The 19,882-nt window shown below is 36.1% G+C and overlaps 1 protein-coding gene and 1 long non-coding RNA gene across 5 annotated transcripts in view; both read right to left on the bottom strand.

Annotated features, from left to right (window-relative positions):
• Positions 1 to 1,549: 1,549 nt before the first annotated feature.
• On the bottom strand, positions 1,550 to 1,972 carry LOC111708577 (uncharacterized). Its single transcript, XR_002766690.1, has 2 exons — positions 1,880 to 1,972; positions 1,550 to 1,738 (listed from the first exon to the last, which is right to left on the bottom strand). It is a non-coding gene; the product is annotated as an uncharacterized LOC111708577 (long non-coding RNA).
• Positions 1,973 to 5,564: 3,592 nt separating this feature from the next.
• Positions 5,565 to 19,882, bottom strand: part of LOC111708458 (zinc finger protein basonuclin-2) — a 39,519-nt gene continuing 25,201 nt past the window's right edge. For 3 of the 4 annotated variants that reach the window (XM_023481845.1, XM_023481837.1, XM_023481854.1), the window contains 4 exons: positions 12,221 to 12,324; positions 10,666 to 10,803; positions 8,670 to 8,749; positions 5,565 to 8,303 (listed from right to left, as the gene is read on the bottom strand). In XM_023481845.1, coding sequence (XP_023337613.1) covers positions 5,855 to 8,303; positions 8,670 to 8,749; positions 10,666 to 10,803; positions 12,221 to 12,322 — 2,769 coding nt within the window. In that variant the 5' untranslated portion in view covers positions 12,323 to 12,324 and the 3' untranslated portion in view covers positions 5,565 to 5,854. Of the gene's footprint in view, positions 8,304 to 8,669; positions 8,750 to 10,665; positions 10,804 to 12,220; positions 12,325 to 13,966; positions 13,983 to 19,882 lie in introns of those variants that run through there. The other variant, XM_023481861.1, reaches the window with a different exon arrangement.

Here is a 19,882-nt window from a genome sequence, read left to right as displayed (position 1 = left end):
TTTGCTGCTTAGGTCGAGTTTTGTTAATATTTCTCACAGAAACTGCAATACGTAATTTACTTAGGAAATCTTTCTATTTCTTCTTATAGATTATTTCGTTACAAAGTGACAAGCTGGTTTGTTTTAACCATCTTATATTTGACATATTGAGCCCTAAGTTATAAATTTTAAAATTTCATTGCAAAATATAAAGAGTACAGTCCACTATGCATCAACCCTCCCTCTGTAATAATCAGGTTTTTAGATTTGAATGCATTCGAATCTTTTTAATAGTTTGGCAGACATGGTTGGGTATTTGCAATTGTTTGTAAGTGAGACGGGTTTATCCGATGACAGATATGATATTTGCATGCTGAAGGGAAGAATCCCGGGAGGAAGACGATCCATTAACTCTTCTAATCAATCAATCCTTTATTCTACTCATACATTCTGCATTGTAGTGTGCATTCCATACAATCAAACCAAGAAATAATTAGATCGAGAGGCCTCCACCAATTGACGTTTAAAAGAATTGAGTCTTTGCCACAAACCCCGAATTTCTAATTCCTATATCTTAACAATGTCAAACCCCTTAGATGTTTTAATCTTTGAGTTCTGTTAGAATAAATCATCTAAATTTGAAATACCAAAAGTCTACGTTATCAGATTGCAAAGATATAGGGATTTGAGAATTTTAGTTTGTGGCAAAAACTTGATTCCTTTCTATATTTACAATTCTCCATACAAACTGTAAGTAACTGTAAGTCAAGTAATGAGTTGGGATATGTTTCTAGAAATCCTTAAAGGGAGTGTTCGCGAAAAATGAAATGGGGTATAGGCTTACTGCGATAGAAAAGCGCTTTTGATAGCTAATAATCTTACTTCTATCTGTTGCGTCTATAAGGAGAAAATTGTTAAAGACGTCTCATACCGAATAACTTAGCGCCCATACAAATTCAGAAAATTGCAACAAATTACTTAGACCGTAAAAAAATCAATTTAATTTCTAACAAATCATTCAGATATTACAACCTATAGTCGTCGATTATCTTTCGCCTCATTTGTATATAGTTTATATTTTATAATACTTTTTAATTAATTTGTTTTGAATTTGATTATTTCTCTTGTCGCTTGCGCAACTATCTACGAATGCCGCGAACCACTCACATTTTTCGAAATCTGTTAAAACGTTTTATAAAAAAAATAAAATATTATAAAATATAAAATATATACAAATGTGGCGAAAGATAATCGATGACTATAGGTTGAAATATCTGAATGATTTGTTTGAAATTAAATTGATTTTTTACGGTCTAAGTGTATGTTGCAATTTTCTGAATTTGTATGGGCGCTAAGTTATTCGGTATGCGACGTCTTTAACAATTTTCTCCTTATAGACGCAACAGATAGAAGTAAATTTATTAGCGATCAAAAGCGCTTTTTAATCGCATTAAGTGTCGTTTAGAACAGATTTAGTTTATAGAGGATAATCTTTTCTATACGTAAAAACCTCTTTAATGAATCAGAATTATTTCAGTGCATTCACTGATAGAAAATGACTGCTATGCAATAAATTTGTACAATCGTTTATTTCAATACAGAATGACAAATAAACGAGTACTCGACCTTTCCAGGGGGATTGGCAAGGTCGTCATCTATAGCTTACTTCTATACTCCAGGCTCTCAGTACGCAGAGAGTCGAAGTATGAAGGGGAGGAGGGGAAGAGAGGAACGCCCACTCTAACCTCTACCAGTGATTCTAAATAATAGAATAATATTAACGACGATTGGCCATGTACTTTATAGTAAACCCTGAAACTATAGAAAACATCAAGAATAGAAAATGTAATTTTGTAATATCGATTTATGTGAAATGGGCTTTAATTAGTGTATTATATACCTGAATATTAATTCTGATTTACCAAGCAGCAGACTTTTGTCAACTGAGACCTAAATCTGGCTCAGAGCATACTGCAGTACAGTGTACAGTGCATACAGTGCATGTTTATTTTTGTAATCAGGTTTCTGTATATTCATCCTTCTCCAGGGTCCCTGCAGTACAGTAAGGAGCGGGGTGGAGAGAGAATATTCACACATTATGTTCAATTTCTTCTGTATTGTGCAGCTTGTACAACATTAAGCCTATACCCCCTTTCATTTTTCGCGAACACTCCCTTTAACAGTGTATTTGCCCTTTTTCTAGCAATAATTTTAACTTTGAATTGTTGACACCATTTTCTTCGTTCATAAGAAACGAACAAATTCGCATGTTTTCCTGTTTTCATTGACAATGTTAAAAAAATTTTCATAAAATTATTTTGAGGCAATTTTTTCGAATGTCGCCATAAACCTTCCGTCGGGTCATGTGAGCCAAATATTTAAATAAAAACAAAATAAAACAATTTCAGGGTTTTATTTATATCATAAAACATATTAATTTTGAAAAATAAAAAATTTAACAAAATTATTTTTGTGACATATGTTCTAAAACATCCTGGGACAAAATATATTTCTGTAAACTATATTCTTCAAATGTTTGTGTATTCAAGTGAACCCTAATAATCCTATTCTAGTTTATAGATCATAAAACAGAAAATAAACAGAAATATATTTTAAGGTGTTATTTAATGATTTAATACTATATTTAGTGGTGCAGTTATGTACACTGAAAGGCATGGATTTATTGATTGATTTTGCATGTTTCAGACCATAAATTTTGGTTGTAAACCGAAATGTGAAACCTAATCGGTCCAAGTATAAGTGTATAAGTGTATAAATGAAACCAAATACACATATTTGCATGCTCTGAACCTAAACTACTCAATATCCGACTAATATTGCTTTATTGCACGCATAATAAAGAATATTCAGAGGCAAACAATAACAATACACGATTTCTCTTCTCTCTAGGTATGAATATGTACCTGGAGATGTATTTGTTTATTGGTTTGTGTAAGACTAGGAGAATATTTAACCCTGATAATAATGTTTGGATATAATAAACCAATATCTAGATAATACTGATTATTGCAGAACCTTTGGTTTAGGTTCAACTATACTCTAGCCTCTCAACCTAATAAACAGTTATGAAAAGATCACAGTTCTCCGGGTATAGACTATAACAGGCAGAGAGTGATAGAAGGGTACTTGAGTTGGTACTTGAGTCGGTACTGAGTAATATAGTTGAATTGTTGCTAGTAAGGGAAGGACAAAGTTTATTTGAAAAATTAAGTGGGTAAAGGAAGGAAAGATAGTTGAGAAAAAAGGAAGGTTAATTGAGAAGGTAAAGAAAGGAAGGATATTTGAGTAGGGAAAGGAAGGATAGTAGTGTAGGTTAAGGAAGGTACAATTGTTAAGTAGAGAAAGGAAGGAAGAATTGTTAAGTAGGTAATGAAAGGTAGGATAGTTGAGTAATAAAAGGAAGGTAGGATAAAGGGAAAGTAGAAAGGAAAGGAGAAAAAGAGTAAGGATAGTTGAGTAGGAAGTAAAGAAAGAAGGTTAGGTAAGTCGGTAGGAAAAAGGAAGGTTAGGTAAGTCGGTAGGAAAAAGGGAGATCAGGTAATTCGGTAGGAAAAAGGAAGGTTAGGTAAGTCGGTAGGAAAAAGGAAGGCTAGGTAAGTCGGTAGGAAAAATAAAGGTTAGGTAAGTTTGATTGAAAGAAGGAAGAATAAAAGCTTGGAAGGAAAGAAGAAAGGGATAGCTAATAAAGAGGAAAGAAGGAAAGGAAGATAGCTCAAGTTTGATTTGTCAATATATATCAATTATAAAGCTGTAATAAAAGATAATAAAAAGCATGTGGAACAACATTAAAGTAATCAAGAAGTAATTACATTAATATCTCATTTCATTACTTTACATTACTTACAAAATTAGAAAAACGTAACGAAAGAAATAAAAAAAAATGTAGTTTTATCATGCATTTTTGAGACTTCAGTTCAAGAAAAGAATCAGAATGAAAATTATCTCAGATCATCCTGAGTCATGATTCTACTCCTACTCTGAACCCGTTTTCTATCAAAGATTCGATCCATAAATTATCCGTTCTTATGAGATCAGTATCATGATTTTCAATGTTTTTAAAATATGTTACTTCACTCCTGTTTTAATCTGTTTCTTAACCCGGGAGCAGTCTCGCTTCTGAACCATGGATTATTTAAGCTCCTGGATCAGGGATTGATCTATCTAGCTCTTAAAACCTGGATAAATCTAGTTTCTGAACCCTGGATAAATCTAGTTCCTGAACCCTGGATTAATCTAGCTCCCGAACCCTGGATTAATCTAGCTCCCAAACCTTGGATTAGTCTCGCTTCTGGACCCTGGATAAATCTAGCTTTTGAACCCTGGATAAATCTATCTCCTGAACCCTGGATAAATCTATCTCCTGAACCCTGGATAAATCTAGTTCCTGAACCCTGGATAAATCTATCTCCTGAACCCTGGATAAATCTAGTTCCTGAACCCTGGATTAATCTAGCTCCCGAACCCTGGATTAATCTAGCTTCTGGACCCTGGATAAATCTAGCTCCTGAACCCTGGATTAATCTAGCTCCTCAACCCTGGATTAATATAACTCCTGAACCATGGATAAATCCATCTCCTGAGCCCTGGATAAATCTTGTTCCTGAACCCTGGATAAATCTAGCTCCTGAACCCTGGATTAATCTAGCTCCTGAAGCCTGGATAAATCTAGCTCCTGAACCCTGGAGTAATCTAGCTCCTGAACCCTGGATAAATCTAGCTCATGAACCATGGATTAACCTAGCTGATGAACCATGGATTAATCTAGCTCCTGAACCATGGACTATCTAGCTTCTGAACCATGGATTAATCTAGCTCATGAACCATGGATAAATCTAGCTCCTGAACTATTAATCTAGCTCCTGAACCCTGTAAAAATCTATCTCTTAGTCTCCCTGAAACCTAGATTAATCTGACTTCATAATTCAGTTCTTGTGTAAGATAAATATTTTGTACAATCTTTTTTTCCCAGCTTTAATGCATATTCTTATCAAGGGTTGATTCAATATATGCATTTTATGAAGTAAATTATTTGTGGACGTATTTTGATTCCTGGAAACCTCTAAACTGTCTGTTTTTTGCGGTGTGTACAAGAAATTGTTTTAATTTACTCCCAGCTCCATCTTGTGATGCTAAATATTAGGAAAACCGTTGCAGAAAGTAGCGGGGGGAACCCAATCCTGGATTTTACAGGGCGTCCAACAATCCAGATATTAAAATCTACAATTTGATTTGGAATTTTTATTGATTTAAGTATTTTATCCAAAGTAAAAATCTTCCCCAATGTTACATTTAATTTCAGTAAACCTTACTGTGGGTATGTTAGATGTCATAGAAGTCTTTTTTCTCAAAATTGGGACACCCTGTATATCAAATATGATACTGAGTAGTTTGTGTTAAAGAATTAGACCAGCTCCTTTCAGAAGTAGGATTAGGTTCATGTTTGATTGTAAATAATATTCTAAAGATCCTGTTATTTCAAAACTATTAGTTTCTTTCAGGACAAAACTTTTAATCCTTTCTTTACCATCTCTCTCTACCTCTCTCTTGGTAAGATTAAGATATAATGACATTAAATATAAATTTAATTGATAATTATCTAGTGCTACTCCAGCTAGAAACGTTTACATAGTTTAAGGTCAGCGCAATAAACATATCGATGAATTTCTATAATTAGTATTTAAATCCTACATTAACCAGCTGACTCATTTACAGATCAAAGATTAGGGGTTTGTTTAAAATAATTTCAAGTTCAAAGTCTCAAGCTGTAAAGAAAATACAGGGGTGAGTGTAAAGGTTGGGTATTAATATAGTGGGAGAACATTTAACAAGATTATCAGTATGAAAACACTAGAGTTTAATGATTCTCTATCTTGGTCGCCATGTTGGCCATAGCCATGTACTTTCTCAAGTTCTCCTCGACCATCTTGGCCTGAGAAGGATCCGGGACCTTGTTGAACAAGCCTGGCAGCCTGGATAAATCTCCAAGAAGAGGATTAAAGGGTAGCATACCGAAAGGAGGAGGAAGACGGGGATGAGAGAGTCCTGCTGAAGGATGGGAAGGATGAGAATGAAGTCCTGACAGGAACGGAAATGGGAATCTCTGCTGCTGTTGTTGTTGTTGATGCTGATGCTGTTGCTCTGCAAAGAATCTTGCCAGGAACTCATTTTGATATGGAGGAATTGTATGTGAAGGAAGGTGGGATAAGGATGAACCTTCTCCAGAGTGAGGAACCAAGGGGCCTAGAGATGATTCCTCCATTTCAGTTGTAGACAGAAGTTTTCTGTGAAGAGCAAGATTTGAACTGTGCCTATCCCTACTCCGCTTTGAAGGAAAAGCAGCGTTGCAACCGTCTATGGTGCACTTGTGCACTAACTTCAAATGCACATTCTGATAATGAATCTTAACAGAGAAATGGTTTTGAAACTCTCTACCACAGTCAACACAACGAAGCGGGTTTTCCTTGTCGATGGGAATTTCGTCGAAAATATTATCGTATTCTTCATCAGAGTGCAGAGGAGTCTTTCTACCCATATACTCCTGGTTCTCCTCCTGCTCACCCTCTCCAATCCTCTCCTGATCTGTCAAATCATTCCTGACTTGTATTTTTCCAGTTGCTCCCTCCTCACGGTCGGATCCATTCAACTCCGGAGTTTTGTTTTCTTTTACATCATTTATCCTTTCTTCATTATCCCCAGGCTTAGGTTCGGTCTGATTGATTCCAGGGATATCAGGTTTCTCCGAAATTTTACTTTTTTCCGAACCTCCTTCTCCAGACTCAAAATCCATCTGATGCTCATCCTCGTCGTCGTCGTCCATGGGATCAGGAAATCCTTCATCATTGTCGTCGCTGGAGAAGTTTGTGTCCTCGTCATTCTTATCTCCGGTCTGAATTCTAGTCGGGTTCTGACGTTTTCTCTTTCTTCCGTTTGATCCTTCCTCCTTGCTACTAGAGTTATCCAGACTTTTCTCATCATCTGTGATATCAATCTTCTGGTCTTCCCCATTCTCATTACTCTTCTCAGACCTGGAGTCAGGATCTGTCACGTTTAGTTTCTCAGAGATCGATTCAAGATCCTCAGATTGTCGGGAAACCTTCTCCGACTCCGCTAGGTGCCTGGAGTAGAGGGAGGATAGTTTCTGCATCTCGTGAAATCTTTGTAGTTCCATCTGCTGATGGTGAAATTTATGAAGCTCTGGGGGAATAAGATTAGGAGGTAAACTATGGAAGTGATGGAAGGGAGGAACCCCGGATACAGGAAGATTTGACTGTACGGGAAGGTGATGTTGAGATATGGGAGGTTTAGGAGTAAGACCAAAGGGTATCACTGGACCTTGATGAGTGCGACCGTCGTGTGGTGAGATCTTTCTTCTGATGTGTGGAGTATGAAGTTTAGGGTTTGGGTTGGCAGAATGTCTGTTCCTACTCCTCCTACTGCTAAACATCATGTTACAGCCAGGAACAGAACATTTATGCATTTCCCTGAGATGCACAGCGGAGAAATGTATCTTGAGTGCGCCCTTGTCACAGAAAGTTTTGAGACAAACATTACATTGAACTCTTTTTTTACCGGTTGCCGGGTTTACAAAGGTTGTTCCAAGATCCTCGTGGAATGCGCTGTATTGACGCTGAGGATCCATCCCTCTTCTTCCACTGGAGTGTTCAAGAGAATTTCTTTCTGGTTTAGTTTCGTGGTTACGACTTAGATTCATCGGATTAAAGTGGTTTTCTTCTTTTGATTTCCTCTCCGCATCATGAAACTTAGACATCTGATGTTGGTAGGGAGATATACCGTGATGTAGACTGAAGCTAGGAGGGATAGGATAACCCGGAGGCAATCCTGTCTGATGAAACCTCATCGGACTCATCGAGGGGGGAATTGGTTTCTCCACCGGGGATCTTGGAACCTCTGGTGTCCTTCTTTCAGATTTCCTGTAATCAAATGGATGCATGCTCTGCAGTTTGTTTAAAGGTGAAGGAGACACTAGGGAAGATGTTGATGTATTGGGTGAGGGAGGAGGAAGGGACGGAGATGCTCCGATGACTGCAGGAGATGATATAGGAACCGCCAAACTTGAGATTGATTCAGGACTAGTTCGTGAGGAGGAGAGAGGAGAGGGTTGATTATGAATAACCGGAGATATATCTGAGGTTGATCCAGGACTAGTTTTCCCCTCCTCACCAGGTGTATTATTATTCATCAGTTTAACCATATACTCCTGGAGTTTAGCTTTAGAATCAGGGTTCCTTTCACACAGCTCCTGGAGTAGCAGTTGGTGGGTCAGTGCTCTGGTTACTCCGAACCTGAACAAGAATAGGGATATTTACTCTTCCTTTAGATTTATATCCCTAGGTGGGATTGATAGAGATTGCTTTTAAATAATTAATCCGAGATAGAGAGGGGGAGGAGAAGGATCTAGACTAAGTGAAACTTGGGATAAATTGTGTAGTAAATTTGTACCGGGAGAATAAAGAAGGTATAAAATAGTAAGTTAGATAGATAGATAAAGAACTAGAGGATAGTAGTAGTAGTAGTCAAGGACGAAATAAAGAAAACTTGGATGAGAACTTTAAACAGTTCAGAGAAAGAGAAGGTATGCGCCAAGGATGATTAATCATTAGATTACTCAATTAATTAATTAATTAATTAATTAATTGATTGTTCTTTACCTGAGAAACTGTTGAAGTATCACGGGTTCCTCCTCGCTAGGGCACATTTTCCACTTCTCTAGAGTATCCCCTTCTCCGTCCTAGGATACATCACGTAAATATAGATGCAGGACGTAAGCACTGGATGCAGCACGTAAACAGAGGATACAGAACGTAAATATATAATGCATGACGGAAATATAAATTGCAGTACACAAATATAGACTAGAGGATGCAAAAAAAGGATAAAGAACGTTATAAATAGGATACAGGACGTCGATATATAATGCAGTCCGTAAATATAAATTGCAGGACATAAATATAGACTGAAGGATGTAAAAATAGGATAAAGAACGTTTTAAATAGGATACAGGACGTAAATATATAATGCAGGACGTAAATATAAGTTTCAGGATACAAATATAGACTGAAGGATGTAAGAATAGGATAAAGAACGTATAAATAGGATACAGGACGTCAATATATCATGCAGGACGTAAATATAAGTTGCAGGATACAAATATAGACTACAGGATGTAAAAATAGGAAATGTTATAAATAGGATACAGGACGTAAATATATAATGCAGGACGTAAATATAAGTTGCAGGACTTAAATATAGACTGAAGGATGTAAAAATAGGATAAAGAACGTTTTAAATAGGATACAGGACGTAAATATATAATGCAGGACCTAAATATAAGTTTCAGGATACAAATATAGACTGAAGGATGTAAGAATAGGATAAAGAACGTATAAATAGGATACAGGACGTAAATATATCATGCAGGACGTAAATATAAGTTGCAGGATACAAATATAGACTGAAGGATGTAAGAATAGGATAAAGAACGTTATAAATAGGATACAGGACGTAAATATATAATGCAGGACGTAAATATAAGTTTCAGGATACAAATATAGACTGAAGGATATAAGAATAGGATAAAGAACGTTATAAATAGGATACAGGACGTAAATAAAGCATACAGATTGCAAGATTTAAACATTTAAAATAAAGAACGTAATTGTGGGTTAACAACGGTAAATACGATCAAGAATACAATATTCATGCAAAATACTTGATACAATAAGCTTATATGATACAGAGATTTTATATATCATGTGTGGGATACAAAACAAAGTACACTAAATACAGGGTACAAGATACAGATATTTTATATATGATGTGTGTGATACAAAATAAAGTACACTAAATACAGGGTACAAGATGCAGAGATTTTATATATGATGTGTAGGATACAAAACAAAGTACACTAAGTACAAGGTGCAAGATACAGATATTTCATATATGATGTGTAGAATACAAAACAAAGTACACTAAATACAGGATACAAGATACAGATATTTTATATGTCATGTGTAGAATACAAAACGAAGTACACTAAATACAGGGTACAAGATACAGAAATTTTATATATGTATGATGTGTAGGGGTACAAGATACAGATATTTATATATGATGTGTAGAATACAAAACGAAGTACACTAAATACAGGATACTAGATACAGGATGAAAAATGAAAAATATAATTCTCAGAATTCAAGAACCTTTTAATATACTGGGTCGATGTTCTCGAAGCTGAAAATATTGTTTAAACCAAGTTTATAAGATAAACAGAAAATGTAAAAGTTTTGTCTGATATGCGAGGACGGAGCTATCTCCTGGGAACCGGAGAGTATAATATTTACTCTGATTAATGAGACAGAAACCTGGAATTCATCTTAGAAACTAACACGGAGATTTTAACCTTAAGACTATACATGTTAATAACCAATAGAATGATATTGAATATATTAGATCAGATGTATAAACAATGAACAAGTCAACGAATAAAGATTTTTTATACTTTTGTAGTGACATTTTTTGACCCCTGCACTTGATATTTGACAATTGAAAAGGCACTTTGACTGTTAAATAAATGTTCTCTACCTTACACCCTGTACACAATACACATATACACCCTGTACAATATATATCAGTAGGATAAGGTACCTTGAGTATATATCCTCTCTGATAATCCTGGAGACTCCAACCGAATCCTCGGAGAAGACTATTAACCTCGTCAGGACTGAGAAGAGAGAATAATCTATCCAGGAGCATCTTTAGCTTGACAGGGACAGCGTGGAAACCCTGAACATGGAGAAACTGTATCCAGGTACTAGTACATGTACAAAATCTGAAAATTTCAGACTAATAGGTCATATTGGAAAAAATGTTATGTTTAAAAAAAAGTAAAGAAGTTTAAGCGTTCTATCGAAATCTGTTTTACGGATAAAAAACCATCAGGGGCGTTTACTTCCACCCCCCTCGTTCTCTGTATGGGAACATATAAGGAAACCCCGTGTATAGGAACATATAAGGAAACCCCGTTTATAGGAATATATAAGGAAACCCCGTGTATAGGAATATATAAGGAAACCCCGTGTATAGGAACATATAAGGAAACCCCGTGTATAGGAATATATATGGAAACCCTGTGTATAGAAATATATATGGAAACCCTGTGTATAGGAATATATAAGGAAACCCCGTGTATAGGAATATATAAGGAAACCCCGTGTATAGGAACATATAAGGAAACCCCGTGTATAGGAATATATAAGGAAACCCTGTGTATAGGAATATATATATGGCAACCCTGTGTATAGGAATATATATGGAAACCCTGAGTATAGGAATATATGGAAACCCTGTGTATAGGAATATATATGGAAACCCTGTGTATAGAAATATATATGGAAACCCTGTGTATAGGAATATATATGGAATCCCTTTGTATAGGAATATATATGGAAACCCTGTGTATAGGAATATATATGGAAACCCTATGTGAAACTGGGCAGTAAATGCATAGGTTTAGAACTCCAGGTTTGGCTCATTAAATTCAATTAATGGTCTTCATGATTTAGTATTTATGTACTCTCATGTTTAATTCTCTGTACAACCAATAAATTATAAAAAGGACATATATATTCTTTCATTACATTGTACTGAAAAGATATCCTGGAGTATTTGACTACCCTAGAGTACTAGATTACTCTAAAGCAACTACCCTGGAGTACTATACTACCCGGGAGTACCAGACTACCCTGGAGTTCTAGACTACCCTGGAGTAATAGAATACTCTGGAGTACTAGACTACCCTGGAGTATTAGACTACCCTGGAGTACCAGACTACTACAACACTACACCAGGAGTACAAGACTACTTCTAAACTAACCTGGAGTATTAGACTACTCTGGAGTACCAGACTACTACTAAACTCACATGGAGTATTAGACTATCCTGGAGTACCAGACTACCATTAACTAGCTGGAGTACTAGACTACCCTAGAGTACCAGACTACTGCTAAACTAACCTGGAGTACTAGACTACCCTAGAGTACCAGACTACTACTAAACTAACCTGGAGTACTAGACTACCCTAGAGTACCAGACTACTACTAAACTAACCTGGAGTATAAGACTTCCCTAGAGTACCAGACTACAACTAAACTAACCTGGAGTACTAGACTACCCTAGAGTACCAGACTACTACTAAACTAACCTGGAGTACTAGACTAGCTACTTGAAGAACGGTTCCAGGTGATATTTGCTCCGCGTGTCGAAAATCCAGTTCAGTGTTGCAGAGCAAGTCGCGAGAATCCATTACTGAAATAAATATTATAAATATACGGTTTAAAACTAAATCTTTTCATATACGATTTTCCTTGAATTTCAAATAACAAGGACAATTACAAAATACGTCAAATTAGAAATTTTGCGAGGTTTTGGCAAGATATTTGAGTTTTATTGCATGAAAATTTCCTAAAGATGCAAATTTGTGTTGTAAGTTGTGTTCTGTGTGCAGGGATAAACGTCAGGAACAAGAAATATTCACGGTTTAAGCGTTTAAACTTCCATTTGGTTGAAACCTACATCGAAATTTGTTTCTCCCAAGGAAAATATGGTACCCGAACCCTCTCTAATTATAGACGTAGATCCTACAAGTATTCAAATGGCTTGAAATGGCAAAGCATGAAAGATGATTCACGTCCTTACATATTTTGCAAAAATACATTCTTCTCCAGACTTAATGTAAGGTTGGACATGAAGAGATAGATAGATGGATAGATGATTCAGGATGAACAGGGACGGAGAAAAGAAAATATGTAGATGAGAGAAGAGAATATGTCTGGAGATGTCTGTAAACCTAATTACAGAAGGATGAGCGCATTGTGGGAGAAATCAAATCAGATGATCAAGGATTCATACAATTCAATCCAAATTCATTTCTAGATAAATATTTGGATTTTGTAAAGAATCTCTATAAGTAAATATGGTCTGTTTCTACCCTAGATATATCAGAAACAAGTATATATTTGTAATTGTAAAGGGTAGAAATTAAGTATGCATGGTTGCTAAACAATTGTTTACTAAGACCTGAGGGGTTTACATACATATATATATATATATATTTGTGTATATTTAAACAAATAGACATATTCAAACACTAGCACATGGATAATAGAACCCTGTAGAAGTTATAATATATAATATAAGGAGCAAATCCAAAATTATTTGATTTATAGATATCTGAAAACTAGAATGAGGGGTTGGATATCTGAAAACTAGAATTAGGGGCTGGATATCTGAAAACTAGAATTAGGGGCTGGATATCTTAAAACTAAAATGAGGGGCTGGATATATGAAGACTTGAATGAACGGCTGGATATTTGAAAATTAGAATGAGGGGCTGGATATCTGAAAACTAGAATGAGGGGCTGGATATATGAAAATTTGAATGAGGGGCTGGGTTTATGAAAATTAGAATGAGGGGCTGGATATCTGAAAACTAGAATGGAGGGCTGGATATATGAAAACTAGAATTAGGGGCTGGATATCTGAAAACTAAAATGAGGGGCTGGATATATGAAGAGTTGAATGAAGGGCTGGATATCTGAAAACTAGAATGAGGGGCTGGATATTTGAAAAAAAGAATGAGGGGATGGATATTTGAAACCTAGAATGAGGGGCTGGGCTAAAACCGCGAAGAATTTGAATTTCATCCTGTCTTGGTTCGTCCCTCGCTAAGACAAGGCTGAACGAGCAGAAAGAATTGATATCGTGGAACTGAATAAATAACCAAGACCAGACANCCCCCCTCAAGAAAATACAGGCCACATGTCAGCTGTTAGGCCTCTCTTGACAGCGGGAATAAAAAGCTGACAATTTACATAGAACGTTTAGAATACACATTCTTGAATTCCGTCTGACCCTTTAGTTTTTGCTATCTATCTAACAATCTACCAACCTTCTCTTAACTAAATTTTTGGCTTTTTTCTTTCTAAAAAATAAAAAATAACTACACTAATTTTTGTGATCTATGGTCCGTCTTTGCCCCCATAGAAACAACTGAAGGATTTATTTAAAAGTGTTAAAACTTCTGACAAAGCTGGGGCTGAGGGGTAAAAGGTCTGTTACATATTTCTAAAGAAACAAAAACAAATGAAATATGTGTTTTTGTATTAATGGGCTAATGTATTGTGCTAGGTTTCCTGACAAGAGAACATCATCTTTTATATATTTTTCTCCAGCTTTAGTCTCAATATGTTTAATATATATTTCTATACATTTGAGATATTTTAATACGATTTTTGAGAATTATAGACATATCTTTTCAATAACATGTATCAACGCATATTTCATGTTGTTTGTTTTTCTAATATTTTTGTTCTGCGTGATTAAGAATTGTTTTGAGTAAATGAATTTTAAAAACTGTTACCAACTGCTAGATCGGTACATTTTGAAAAAGTAAATGTTGAATTTCTCAAATAATTGACAGAGTCAGGTTTACAGCATATGGTATATGTGTGGCTTTGAAGTCTCCTATTCATAAAATTTTACGATTTGGGAACATGGTTCAACCCAGCACTCCGCTACATAATTTAACTCAGTTAAAACAAGAAAACCGAGGAAACCGAGGAAACCGGAAACCAGGAAATCATAAAACGGAAACCAGGAAACTAAGGAACCTTTAGCATAGTATCACAGAGGATAGAAAACAAGGTAAGAGAGAAAAAAAATGTCTGATAAAATTATGCTGGGATTCAAACTATTTGCTAAGCTTTAACACTGAACTGGATACTGTTGGTTTCTGTAGGATTAACACAAGGAACACTGTATTTTATGAACGTTGTAAAATGAATAAAGTATATTTGTACATATTGAAAGGTGATATTATTGTGTCGTATAACATGGTTGGTTTGAACAAGAGCTTGAACAATAGAATTGTAATGAATAGTAGGAGAAGAAGGTGCTTCTAACCACCTGGATATATCAGGTTTCAGGACGTGTAATCTCATTCCGTACATGATGTAGGGTCGGTTAAAGTTAATTTTGTACTCCGGAATAGGTTGGAAAATATTAGTCCGGTTCTCCGGAGTAGGACTAGAGAAGATTAGACCAGTACTTCGGAGTAGGGTTGGAGAAGATTAGTCTGGTACTCCGGAGTAGGGTTGGAGAAGAAATATATATGTTCCGGTGCTCCATAGTAGGATTGGAGTATATTAATCTGGTACTCCGGAGTAGGGTTGGAGAAGATTAGTCTGATACTCCATAGTAGGGCTAGAGAAGATATATAAATGTTCTGGTGCTCCAGAGTAGGATTGCAATAGATTAGTTTGGTAATCCGGAGTAGGGTTGGAGAAGATATCTATATGTTCTGGTGCTCCAGAGAAGAATTAGAGTAGATTAGTCTGGTACTCCGAAGTAGGGTTGGAGAAGATTAGTCTGGTACTCCGGAGTAGGGTTGGAGAAGATATGTAAACGCTGTGGTGCTCCAGAGTAGGATTGGAGAAGATTAGTGTGGTACTCCGGAGTAGGGTTGGAGAAGATATATATATGTTTTGGTGCTCCAGAGTAGGATTGAAGTAGATGTGTAAACGCTGTGGTGCTCCAGAGTAGGATTGGAGAAGATTAGTGTGGTACTCCGGAGTAGGGTTGGAGAAGATATATATATGTTCTGGTGCTCCAGAGTAGGATTGTAGTAGATTAGTCTGGTACTCCAGAGTGGGGTTGGAGAAGATTAGTCTGGTACTCCAGAATGGGGTTGGAAAAGATTAGTCCGGTACTCCAGAGTAGGGTTGGAGAAGATATATGAATGTTGTGGTGCTCCAGAGAAGGATTGGAGTAGATTTGTCTGGTACTCCGGAGTAGGGTTGGAGAAGATATATATATGTACTGGTATATTTAACTAAGTATAGGTTGCAGAAACCTCTGCCCGGGGTTGTATTGCCTAGTTTATCCTGATGCTAGTTTATTAGAAAGAATTGGTAATAATATTTTGTATTAGTTGGGTTGAGGTCTGCCTATTTATAATAGTTTACAGATATGACAGAGCACGATTTGGCTGAAGGAGAATACCATTAGAATAATTCTAGAGCCGTAAATCTTAAATCTTTCTTCAGACTTTTACTTTTATCCTGTCATTGCTGGATCTAGTCTTGTTGGTATCTTTTACACATTTTTTGTCATTCAGAATTTTATTTTTATTTGGTTTTGAATAATGGATTCGAATAACCGGTTTGAGGAGGCAACTGTAGTTTCAAATGGAACCAGAGTTGTGATACTAGTTCTGACAACCCTGAGAAACAAAAATAAATAATTATAATGAGACCGAACCAAACCAAACTGAGGAAATAGAAAGAAATTAGATTTTTTGCTTCAATGTCGGAGAAAAGTAGACCGGAGCAGGATTAATGAAGGTTGATGTTGAATCATGATTTTTCTCCAACACTTGAGCAGTTTCCACTTTACATCACACAAAACTCATTTCATTCTCAAGATCTAGAATGTATCACTTCTCCGATAGAATAGTTTGAATCCGGTTTAAAGTATATATTTGCCTGGATCCTGAATAGGTTTGATATTAAACTTTGATATTGAAGCCTAGTGTGGCCTGCCGAGGCATGTCCAAGCTTGACAGGCAGTTGACAGTCGGAATTTCGGCCTCAAGGCCCAGCTTAGATTGCTCTCTATACTCAGGGGTGCAAATACATCTGGAGAATAAAGATTTATCCGACCTTAATCTAGAAACAAACATTTTACCTCTAACAAATAGCAATATTCGCTTTGCATACGTTTCTTAATCAAATCTATGAAAATATCCAAGAAAGAATTAACCCCAACTTTAACACAAAAAGTTTGAATTTTCCCCAGGTTTCTTTTCTCCGGGCTTATTCAACCCTGTGATTGAAGAAGAAAATGTTTGATATATCCAGGTCCGGAGATGCATACTGTGGACAGGAGTTAAGACTGGAAACTGCACAGTTTCAATTTTTTACTTACATCATTCTAGTGTCCGCTCAACAAGCATTAGAATTATTGTTTATAACTGTCTTGACTTTATTTTCACCTTTCTTGGCTGACATTTTAACCACTTGACTATTGTCTTATAGAGTCTTTATCATATATCTCTAACTATCACCATAGTTTTTATCTACAATTAGAAACCTAGATACTGAGACCAGATAACTGACAACCCTTCTGAAAGGCCAAGTTTTTTGTACGCCCTCCCCACCTCCTTACAGTCCCACCCAATACTCCCTCCCATTGAGTAAACGCCACCCCCCCCCCCATACTCCCGCCGAGTAAGGGCCCGCCCTCCGTGTCTGATCTGTTGAATTTATAGTGGCATGGTCTAGCTAATGAATGAAATGACAACCGAACTAAATTTATCTGTCAGTAATGTGTCACTCCACACTCCATACTCTACACACACTTAACACATGGTGGACAATACTACCTAGAACACATACTATACACTATATAAGATGTATCCTAGTTTAATCTGGAATCTGAGAATATCAGAAAACCGGTTTAAGATGAAAAATGTTTTATGGAGTTCGAACTCTTCAATAAATAATGTTGGGAGTTAATCCCGACTCCGAACCCGTCCAAACCAAGATTAATTTAGCACAAGGAATATATTCGACACGGTGTTCAGTTTCTTTTCCTCTAATTTGGCCTCCGCCCAACATACAGGTTGTAGGTATCCTAATGAAAGGTTCGTGTCTCCTCTCTAGGATTCCTTGTCTCCTCTCCTCCTCCTTGTTCCTTGTCAAACATAAACCAAACTTTCCCTCCTTACATAGACTTGACCCAACCCTGCTCCGGTGCTACTGAAACCTACAGCTCTAGGTATGTATAAACATAGGGAGAGAGGGAACTAAGATGGAAGGAGAATCTACTATAACATATTTATGAATGAGGAGGATGCAGAAAAGAAAGATAAATATGCAAATATGTTGTGATGATACCAGTTTTCAGCACTATGGCTTGGAAAAACTTCAATTTTGTGAATTGTGAAACTTCAATTTTGTCAGCTAGGAAAGTGCCTAAAATCGTGTGGATTGGTTAAGCTTTGAGTAAGAAAGGTTTGTGAGTATATGCAGGTCTGGTTCGCATACATTACTCTCACATACTTTAGTCATGAAATAAGAATATAGACTGGGCAAACTCGGAGGAGAAAGGGGGGGGGGAGGAAGGGGATATGAATGTGTCGATATGATTTTTTTTGCCTTGAATTTGAATAAAATTAATTTTTATAAAGATTTAAATTTGAATGTCCCAGATCGGTAAAGTTCCACTGAAAAAAAAATTAAATCATTATTCTTAAAAAGAAAAAAAGCTCATATTAAATCTAAAAAACTTTATTAAGTTTGAATACTGAACAATTTAACTATGTGCTAAATTTATTTGAAAATATATATCTGAACAGTGATAACAGTTCATCTACATTTTGAATTTATTTTAAAATATATATCTGAACAGTGATAACAGTTCATCTACATTTTGAATTTATTTTAAAATATATATCTGAACAGTGATAACAGTTCATCTACATTTTGAATTTATTTTAAAACATATATCTGAACAGTGATAACAGTTCATCTACATTTTGAATTTATTTTAAAAATATAAATGAACAGCCCACATGCAATATGCATACAAAGAATAAAAGCACAGTTCAAGTTAACCTTTATGATCTTGTTTTGATTCTTTCTGATGAATTTTTGCAAGTTAAACCTGAAATTATTGTCCTAGGAGATGCTTGCCAATTCTTAATAGTTGGAGAACACGCAACCCTAGACCAGGTTCAGGAATAGATATTAAACTGGAACCGGAGAGAATTGGAAAAATTAGAAGTTTTACAAACCCGCCCAAGCATTATAGATTGCATAATACCCCCCCCCCTCTAAAAAAAACCTTTTGAGAGAACTGGATTCTAAAATTAAACATGAAGTCGCTTGAAGGACTATCGGATCTAAAAACCTCCATAGACATAGTTTGAAAGACTGTGGGTTGAAAAGACCGTCGAAGACATATTTTTAATGACTGTGGGTTTCAAAAGACCTCCTAAGACATAGTTTAAAGGGCTGTGGGTTGAAAAGACCATCTAGGACATAGTTTAAAGGACTGTGGGTTGAGAAGACCGTCTAAGACATATTTAAAAAATGCTGTGGGTTGAAAAGACCGTCTAGGACATATTTTAAAGGACTGTGGATTGAGAAGACCGTCTAAGACATATTTAAAAATGCTGTGGGTTGAAAAGACCTTCTAGGACATAGTTTAAAGGACTGTGGGTTGAGAAGACCTTCTAAGACATATTTAAAAAATGCTGTGTTTTTGAAAAGACCATCTAGGACATAGTTTAAAGGACTACGGATTGAGAAGACCGTCTAAGACATATTTAAAAAAATGATGTGGGTTGAAAAGACCGTCTAGGACATCGTTTAAATGGCTTTGGATTGAAAAGACCGCCTGAGACATAGTTTAAAGGGCTGTGGGTTGAAAAGACCGCCTGAGACATAGTTTAAAGGACTGTGGATTGAAAAGACCGCCTGAGACATAGTTTGGCCAAAGTTATTATTTTTTCAGGTCCAACTGCTGGGAATCTATATAATTTTGTTTATTTAAACGAATCTAGGGATTTGGCAGGAAGACGAGTGGGGGGAAAGGGGGGAAAGAGGAGCAAGTAATGGGGGAAAATGAGAGGATAGGTGTGGGCAAGCCTGGGGAACTAGTCAATATGAATTCATTTAGTCTAATTGTTTATTTGTAAAGGTGGATACACTGTCAAATGTGTTCAATGATCCGTATACAACTCATCTATTCATCAATTAGAACTCTCGCCTCAGGCATCACTTGTCATTATATTTAACCTTAA

The sequence above is a fragment of the Eurytemora carolleeae genome, unplaced genomic scaffold (genome assembly GCF_000591075.1).
Source record: "Eurytemora carolleeae unplaced genomic scaffold, Eaff_2.0 scaffold38, whole genome shotgun sequence".
Classification (NCBI taxonomy): domain Eukaryota; kingdom Metazoa; phylum Arthropoda; class Copepoda; order Calanoida; family Temoridae; genus Eurytemora; species Eurytemora carolleeae.
Note: the sequence above shows the minus strand (reverse complement) of the source record. Positions and strands in the feature narration are given on the sequence as shown.